General features: G+C 60.5%; 1 protein-coding gene across 1 annotated transcript; it reads left to right on the top strand.

The window, feature by feature from the left end:
• The first annotated feature begins 1,318 nt into the window (after window positions 1-1,318).
• Window positions 1,319-7,979, top strand: PITX1 (paired like homeodomain 1). Its single transcript, XM_043588246.1, has 3 exons — window positions 1,319-1,828; window positions 4,170-4,402; window positions 6,434-7,979. The coding sequence occupies exons 1-3, from the start codon at window positions 1,663-1,665 to the stop codon at window positions 6,974-6,976; spliced, it is 942 nt and encodes a 313-aa protein (XP_043444181.1). The 5' UTR covers window positions 1,319-1,662; the 3' UTR covers window positions 6,977-7,979.
• The last annotated feature ends 409 nt before the right edge of the window (window positions 7,980-8,388 follow it).

Below are 8,388 nucleotides of genomic sequence, written 5' to 3'. Positions count from 1 at the left end.
CCTGCCCAGCGCTGCTCCCATCTGGGAGCTGGTCCGCAGGTGAGGAGCAGAGGGCAGCATGGGGTCCAGCTCTGGCCAGAGGAACAGGTCAGGGTCGCACCCTACCACCCCATCTGCCATCTATTTGCTCAAGACTCCGCAGTCTCAGAGCCGGCTAACAATCGCTGAGCAAAATCCTTCAACAAACTTCACTGAAGTAGGAGGGGATCATTCTGAAGGGTAGGAGGGGAACTTCTTTGCCTGCACCCATGGAGGCCCCAGTGGCGCTGCAGCTTAGCTACCACCGTACCAGGGAGAGGCTTGAAGGCGGAAGGCTTCCGGGACTGCTGGCCCAGGGTTGGGAAACGGCAGGCACCTGGCCTGGGCCAGGTGTCTGCAGCTCTGGGAAGCCAATGCAGAGGCCGCAGATCGCTGCAAACCTGCCCTGAAGGGGGCAGAAGCCAACCCCCTGGCTGCCAAGGCTTGGGCCTGGCTGATTTGGCCGGACTGGTGCAAAACAAGGGGAGAGGGCCCCACAGGAGAGGCTGTGGGGCCTGGCGGGGCTCTTGGGGTCTCCTGCTGCACTCGCCAGAGGCCTGGAGCCAACAGAAACGTTTCGTCTGATTAGAAGCCATCAGTTCTATCCCAATCCCGGAAAATTGACTGCGGTGCAGAGGGGGAGGCCTGAGAAGCAGCCTTGGAGGACAGGGTCCAAGCTAATTAGGAGGCAGCATCCGGGGGCCCATTAGAACGCAGGCTGCTGTCACTCAACCGGGCTCAGGTCCCGGGAGAAGAGGCCGAGGAAGGAGGGGCCGGCGGCCCCTAGACGAGGACGCCTCTGGGAGCTGCCGGAACGGGCCCCGGGCTCTGCCCCCGCCCTGGCGCTGGCTCGGAGGCGCCCGCTCGGTGCGATCCTGCTCCGAGAACATTCTCTCATCCTGGGCTGTTCTCGCCAGGGGCTGGGGACTTCGAGGCGGCCCAGACAGGAGTCGATTCTGAACAAAACAAGTCATTTGGGGCTTGAGGTGGGCACGAGCCGCGCGGGACTTGGAGGCCAGATGCGTTTCTTTTGTGCGGCCGAGGGAGAAGTCGGTGCGTCAACGGAGAAGGAGGGAGCGGCGCGGCGAGGCCGCGGGGGGGAGGGGGCGGGGAGGCGGCGGGAAGGTGGCTGTGGAGGGGGAGGGCACGGGCGAGGGAGGGCGGGCGGCTCGGGGCTGGATTCCGCCCGCGCTCCCTCGCTCGCTGGCTCCCTCCCTCCCCAGCCCCCTCCCACCCAGGCCCACCCCACCCACCACCCCTGGCGCAGGGACTGCTGGAACCTGGCGGTGCGCACTGTCGCTTTAAGACAGCCTCTGCCGGCGCCGTCCGGAGCCTTAGAAACCGGCCCCGGATCGGGAGCCGGAGCCGGGGCCGGGCGGGCGGCTGAGGCCCGAGCGGCGGGAGCGCAGCGCGGAGCGCGAAGCCGGGTATCCGGTCGCGAGAAACCGCTGCCGCTGCCGCCCGCCTGGCCCCGCAGCCCCGGGCAGTCCATGGGGCGGGCGCGGCGTCGTGGCGGGCGTGTGCAGCCCTGGGGGGCAGCCGCTTAGGCGCTGTGCTCTTGTCCCCGCAGGTCGCAGCCAGGGCGGCCGGGCGCGTCCAGCCCCGGCCCCGGCCCCTGGAGCGCCCGCCGCGGTCCCCGCCTCCATGGACGCCTTCAAGGGGGGCATGAGCCTGGAGCGGCTGCCGGAGGGACTCCGGCCGCCGCCGCCGCCGCACGACATGGGGCCTGCCTTCCACCTGGCGCGCGCCGCCGACCCCCGCGAGCCGCTGGAGAACTCTGCCAGCGAGTCGTCCGACACGGAGCTGCCAGGTAAGCGCTGCTCCCCGCGAGGCGCGCACGGAGCCGAGCCGGGCGCACGGAGCGGGGAGCAGGGCCTGGCCCCCACGCCGCGCCGTCAGTCTCCCTCTACGCTCCAGGGGCGTCACGACCATTTCTTTTCCCGTTCTCGATCGGGGGGGGGGGGTGTACGCGGAAATTTACACGCTTTATAAATCGAAATTCAGTGCTTTACTTCCACCCGGTCCCCACGCGCCAAGAGACCGGCAGATGCTCGAACCTACAACGGGAGGGAAGGTCGGACTGACAGCCCCTCTGGATCCGCAGCAAACAGAACGGGGAAAAAATTCGGTTTGCGCAACTGGGTGTCCAAGGGCCTCTCAGACCGCAGGAGAGGAGTCCCTCGAGACTGGAATGGGGCGGCGGGCGACAGAAAGTGCCCAGAGAGACAGAGATGGGACAGACACCCCGACAGGCAGTGGGCGACGATCGAGAGGGAGAAATCGAAGAGAAGGGGTGGCGGGAAAAGTCAGAAAAACACACTGGGAGGCGGGGGGAGGACAACTTCAAGTAAATAGAAGACACAGGACAGTGAGGGCGAGCGGGCCGAGGGGCTCGGCCCGGCTCGGAGTAGGACCCCCTAATCGAGGGAGACGGGCCCCACGTGGGCCGCGGGACGCGGCAGCCGCCAGGCCGCCCAGCCAGGGCCCCGACTCGGCTCGGGCAAGTCTCCCTCCGCGCTGCCTTTTTGTCCGAGCTCAAGCTTTTTACCCCCCCCCCCCCCACCCGGGCTGGCCACGGGCTGGGCCGGCGGGTGGGCGGTGCGGGCAGTGGCGCGACTAATCCTCGGCCGGTCCCGGCCTCCAGGGTCTCCTTTTGGCTCCCGGGCTCGGCGTCCTAACTCGGCGCTGCCGCAGAGCGCTCTGCTTCCCGGGCCGTGGGCGCCTCTGCTGTGTTCGTTTCTTAATCCACCGCTGAGTGTTTCTCTACACGTTTTTAATCTCTATTTATTTCTGTTTTGCATCCCTAAGTGACTTTCTCTGAGAGGTTCTGTTTGCTTGACTTAAAAACAATCAACGCTGGATTGTACTTTTGTTTTCAAAAGTTTTAAGCGTGGCCTTTGGTTGGTTTTTACTTTTAAGATCCAGAGAAATATAAAGTTATAGATTGCTTTTTAAAACCAAATCTTTGTGGATATATTTAACATTTTAACTGTATTTTTCAATATAGAAAGAATCACTACACTAGGCATATTTCTCGAATTTAAAATAGCTACGTGCAACATTATTCTTGGGGGGATTTTTAAAAGTCAATCCAAAATGGCGCGTTTCTACAGGATTTTTTCAAAATCCATTTGCAGTGGTGTTATTTTGGTAATTTCAGTTACCTAACTATAGTGTTGTATTTTCCTGGGATTTAAAAATTATCTCTAGAAGGGGATTATTGGGAAGGGGTTAAAAAATCTATCTACAACAGTACAGTAAGTTGGTGTGGTGGTTTTTTTTTAATCTCAAAGAAATAAATGCCTGTGTCTGCCTGGAGTTTATACACATGCAGCACTGTATTTAGTTAAGGGTGTGTTTGCACGGAGGTATTTGGCTTCTTAATTTGCATTTGCCCTGTGTCCCTATCTGCCTATTTTTAAGAGTTTGTGACCCTTTCTATGGTGTTAGGCACAGAATTGAGTTTATCTGGGCTTCAGTGTTTTGTTTTCATTTTTTGTTGTTTGTTTGTTTCAATGTGTCTATGAATGAATGTATTTTGTGTAGCTTGAAAGAGAGAGAGGCTAGAGCCCCAGGTCACCTAGACAGAGTCTGTCGGTCTGGGCTGCTGCCTGAGGGATTTTCTGGGCCTTGGGACTTGAGGCCTGGAGCTAAGGCCGAGAACACAGCTGTGTTGTGCCTGCCCAGTGTGGCTCCCACACAGCCCTGGGGAGAAGAAAGTGCAGGGGCTGCAGGCCACAGCCTGGTCCGTGCTCCATGGACCCACTAGCTTTGGGCTAGAAAGATGTGATCCTAGTTCAGGAAAGCAGAGACCCCCAGATTTAGACGCCCAAGAGCCCTCAAATTGTCATACATTTGCGGGTGACATAAGCAGTAAGGCTTGAGCCTGAGCCCAGCCGCAAGAGCAGGCCCAGCCCGGCAGGAACCTAGGCCTGTGCCTCTCATTCCCGGGCTCTTCTCTGGGGCACGGCTGAGCAAAGGTGACTACCGACGATCAGGCGCCCAGCGGGCTCTTTCCAATAGGGACAATCCTAGGGCCCCTGGCAGGAGGGAGGGCCGCCAGCGCTGATGGCAGGCGCTTCGGTGGAGCCGGGACGGGGTGCAAAAGGGCAGAAGCCCAAGGTGACCGGGGCCTGTCCTGCCCGATTCAGAGAAGGAGCGCAGCGGGGAAGTCAAGGGGCCGGAGGACAGCGGTGCAGGAGGCGCAGGCTGCGGTGGTGCGGAAGACCCGGCCAAGAAAAAGAAGCAGCGGCGGCAGCGCACGCACTTCACAAGCCAGCAGTTGCAAGAACTGGAGGCCACGTTCCAGAGGAACCGCTACCCCGACATGAGCATGCGGGAGGAGATCGCTGTGTGGACCAACCTCACCGAGCCTCGCGTGAGGGTGAGCGCAGGGTGCGCGTCTGAGGGGACCCGCGAGAAGGGCTGCTGGCTACCTCTGCCGCGGTCCTAAGTCCTCGAAAAGCTTTAAACCCGTGCTCAGACTTTGTCTCTTTGGCACCACTCAGACCTGCTCCCTCCCTCCACCGGAGAGGATTCCACTTTAGGCCCCGCTGCTGCTAAGCCCGTTGGTGATTAGTGACCCTGGCTGCTGCCCGCCTCGAGTCCTACCTGACCCTCGGGCTCTCCTGCAGCCTCACCCCAAGATCCGTGGCCCCAAGGGACATTCCCCTGCCCTGCAGGGCCCAGGGCCCAGGGCCCAGGGCCCTCTGGGATGTTACTACCCTACACTGCGCAGAGGGTTCCCCGCTGATGAGGACCTCCGGAGCTGCTGGCGCCTTCCCCTGAAAACGAAAGGGAAAGGCAGATCTTGCCTGGCAACCTGGGAGAGGCCTGAAGGGTACCTATGCTTGGGGGTCTCAACACTTCCTGGGGCGGTGATCCCAACCACAGCCTGCTTCTCCTGAATCTCAGTATAGTCCCCACCTGACTCCTCTCCAGTCATTCAGCCAATGCTGAGCTCGACCCTTTCCCTCATGCCCTTTCCTGTAGGGCTGGGGTCAGGTGAAGGAGGAGCAGCTCTGGTGCCAGAGTGACCCTCAGGCTGGGTCCCTTTGGAGATGTAAGATCTCTGAGCCATGACCACATGATGTCTGCACACTCCCTCTCCTCACCCTTTGGTTCCCAGTAAAAGCAAGAGATTCGATGTTCTCTTGCCAGAGCAGCAAGAGAATCATTTCTTCTGTGGGTGTGCAAATAATTAATCAGATATTGTGAGCAAGTCCCAAGCCAGCCCAGAGTGCTACCTGGCCTACTGACTCCCTCCTATAACCCAAGCTCTCACCCCTCCCGTCAGGCTAGCCAGCCCAGTGGGACGCGAGTGAAGACAGCACTCAGTAATCCTGAACTCACTAATCCTGCCTGGGTTTATGGTGGCAGGAGTGGTGTGGGGGTGGAATCAGGCAATGTCAGTGTGGGGGATTGGAAAAGGCTGAGATGCAGGGGACCCACAGCCTAGCTCAGGAAACTCAGCCCAGGGTTGGAGGAGGCCTGAGGAGGGTAGAGGTCATACAGTGGGAGGATAGGTGAGGATGGGCAAGGACCAAGAGTTGGGAAAGAAGAGGTTCTTACTAAATTGTGGGAGAAAGTGGAGGGGAGATTAGAGAGAAACTAGTGAGAAGTGAACGGAAATTAAATATTTGCAGAGAAACATATTTGGCATATATTTAGGCAGCAGGAGAGAAACATTTAAGGGAGGGCAAAAGGATCAAACATTTGAGGAAAATAAAGAATTGACTATTTAAGAAACAGTAATGGTCAGATATTTGGAAAGATGGGGAAGAAACTTAAATATTTGAGGAAGAATCAAAAGGATCAAAAATGAGGGATAACGGAGAAAATGGACTGGGGGGGATAGTTCAGATAGCGGGGTGGACCAAATGAAAATAAACGTTTGGAGGAGAAATGGGCATATCAAACATTCCCGATAAAGATGGAAACAGATTATTTGAGGAGTGAAAAATAGAATGAAGAATGAAGGGAGTCGGGAGATCTTATATTTCCGGGAAGAGAAATACCTTTTGTATTCGAGGGAGAAGAAAAAGAATGGAATATTTAGGAGACAGACCGGGACCCGTTTGGAGGAGAAGGCCGGAGATGGACTGGTTGAGAGAGGAAGAAAGCAAACGAATATTTGCTAAAACAAAAGAGGATCGCTCCGGATTAGGAAGAGAAAATAGATTTAACTCGGGGGGAGAGGATCTAGATCAGAAAAGGGGAAAGAGGAATGTTTTCTGGGGACAGGAAAGGAACCATTAAGGAGAGGCTGCAGGGGCGGAAATATCGGAGAAAAAGGACGAAATTCGGAGAGAAGGAACCCGGCGGAGGGCTGGGTGGAGGGGCGGTGGAGGCAGTGGAGGTGGAGGGGACTTCCCGCGCTCGGCAGCCCTGACCCTTCTCTTGCCCCCTCCCCCAGGTCTGGTTCAAGAACCGGCGAGCCAAGTGGCGGAAGCGCGAGCGTAACCAGCAGCTGGACCTGTGTAAGGGCGGCTACGTGCCGCAGTTCAGCGGCCTGGTGCAGCCCTACGAGGACGTGTACGCCGCCGGCTACTCCTACAACAACTGGGCCGCCAAGAGCCTGGCGCCAGCGCCGCTCTCCACCAAGAGCTTCACTTTCTTCAACTCCATGAGCCCGCTGTCGTCGCAGTCCATGTTCTCGGCGCCCAGCTCCATCTCCTCCATGACCATGCCGTCGAGCATGGGCCCGGGCGCCGTGCCCGGCATGCCCAACTCGGGCCTCAACAACATCAACAACCTCACCGGCTCCTCGCTTAACTCGGCCATGTCACCGGGCGCCTGCCCGTACGGCACGCCCGCCTCGCCCTACAGCGTCTACCGGGACACGTGCAACTCGAGCCTGGCCAGCCTGCGGCTCAAGTCCAAGCAGCACTCGTCGTTCGGCTACGGCGGGCTGCAGGGCCCGGCCTCGGGCCTCAATGCGTGCCAGTACAACAGCTGACCGCCCCCGCCAGGCCCCGCGGGCCCGCGGCCGGCACGGCGCCGGGGCGGGGGCGGCGCGGAGGACCTCGCCACGCCGCGGCCCCCGCGCCCGCGCAGCCCCCTCCTCCCCACCTCCCCACCTCCGGGCTGGTTGTGTGTTTGCTTTTCTGGACCCCACTCTGCCCTCCCAAACGAGACGAAACAAAACAAAAAGACGTCGGAGAAAAGTGCTGCGAAAAAAAACGGATGAGTTGCAATTTCCCTCGGGATGGCGCGGGTGGTGTGTGTTGGCTCCCTCGGGCCCCGGCGGGCCGTTGCGCGGAGGGGACGCGGCGCGGGAGGCGGGCGGTCCGGAGAGGACGCCCTCGTAGCCCGCGTTCCCGCCGCGCTGGACCCGGAATGAGTGGCCGCGCCTGCGGACTGGACGTGCGGAGCCCGGGCAGGCTGGCCCCGGCCCCGTACGAACCGAGGTGCCCCCTCCAAGCTGGCCCCGGCCGAGCGTACCTTAGCTCGATTCGGATCCGAGTTGGAGCGGCCGTTGGGTCGGGGATGACGGTGCCCAGCCTGGGATCGGGGACTCGCTGTGGAGCCGCACGCGGCCGCGGCGCGCCCGGAAGAGCCGTCGGCCGCCCAGAGCCCCGGAGTCCTCTTTTAAGGCTAAGGAGACGCAGCTGGCGGTGCGGACGTGGCAGGAGAACGGGGTGGGCTCGTCTCCGAGCACCCGGCCTCCGAGCTTCGCCGCAGGCCCAGGTCCTCCGCTCCGCTCCCGGGCTAGGAGGTGGCCCCCTTGGCCCGGCGAAGAGCCCCCTCCTCACCGCCCGCCGTGCAAGAGTCGAGCCGGGAGAGCTCGGGGCGCGGCCAGGGTCCCCGCGCCGCGCCCACTTTGCACACCCGCTCTCCGGCCCGCGCCCCTGTTTACAGCGTCCCTGTGTATGTCGGACTGACTGTATAGAATTATAAATCTGTCTATATCGATTTGTCCATGTACGTCTATTAAAACCATAGTACAAGCGTGCTAACCACTGCCGAGCCCCGACTGCTTCATTCCACTGGGGAGGGAGGCGGGTTAGAAAGGGAACGCCGCCACCGCGGGTCCTGAGGGTTAAAGAGAGGAGCCTAGGCAGCCGCCCTTCAGTGGAGAGGGAGGTGCCCTCTCTTCCCACCGCAATTCCCGACCTGCTCTGCCCGGCTCCCGAGAGGGCGCCATTTGGCGCTCCGGGCTCCGAGTCGAGTCCGCGCCCAGCAGGCGCTCACCCGCTGGGCCGCTCAGCCTCAGCGCTGTGCTCAGCCGTCCTAGCCAGCACCCCCACTTCCCCGGCTGCCGGGCTCTGCAGGCTCTTCCCAAGCTATGTCTGCGGGGACCCCCGAAGCCCTCAGGGTGCTCCGTGGCCCTTGTTCACCGGGGGAGTTGGGGTGAGGGCCACTGAGAGC

This window comes from Prionailurus bengalensis, chromosome A1 (genome assembly GCF_016509475.1).
Source record: "Prionailurus bengalensis isolate Pbe53 chromosome A1, Fcat_Pben_1.1_paternal_pri, whole genome shotgun sequence".
In the NCBI taxonomy this organism is placed as follows: Eukaryota; Metazoa; Chordata; class Mammalia; order Carnivora; family Felidae; genus Prionailurus; species Prionailurus bengalensis.
This window is presented reverse-complemented; position numbering and strand designations above follow the sequence as displayed.

Coding starts and splice junctions, on each gene's coding strand:
- PITX1 (XM_043588246.1), top strand. CDS start 1,663: ATGGACGCCTTCAAGGGGGGCATGAGCCTGGAGCGGCTGCCGGAGGGA. Junction 1,829..4,169: donor GTCCGACACGGAGCTGCCAG/GTAAGCGCTGCT, acceptor TGCCCGATTCAG/AGAAGGAGCGCAGCGGGGAA. Junction 4,403..6,433: donor TCACCGAGCCTCGCGTGAGG/GTGAGCGCAGGG, acceptor CCCCTCCCCCAG/GTCTGGTTCAAGAACCGGCG.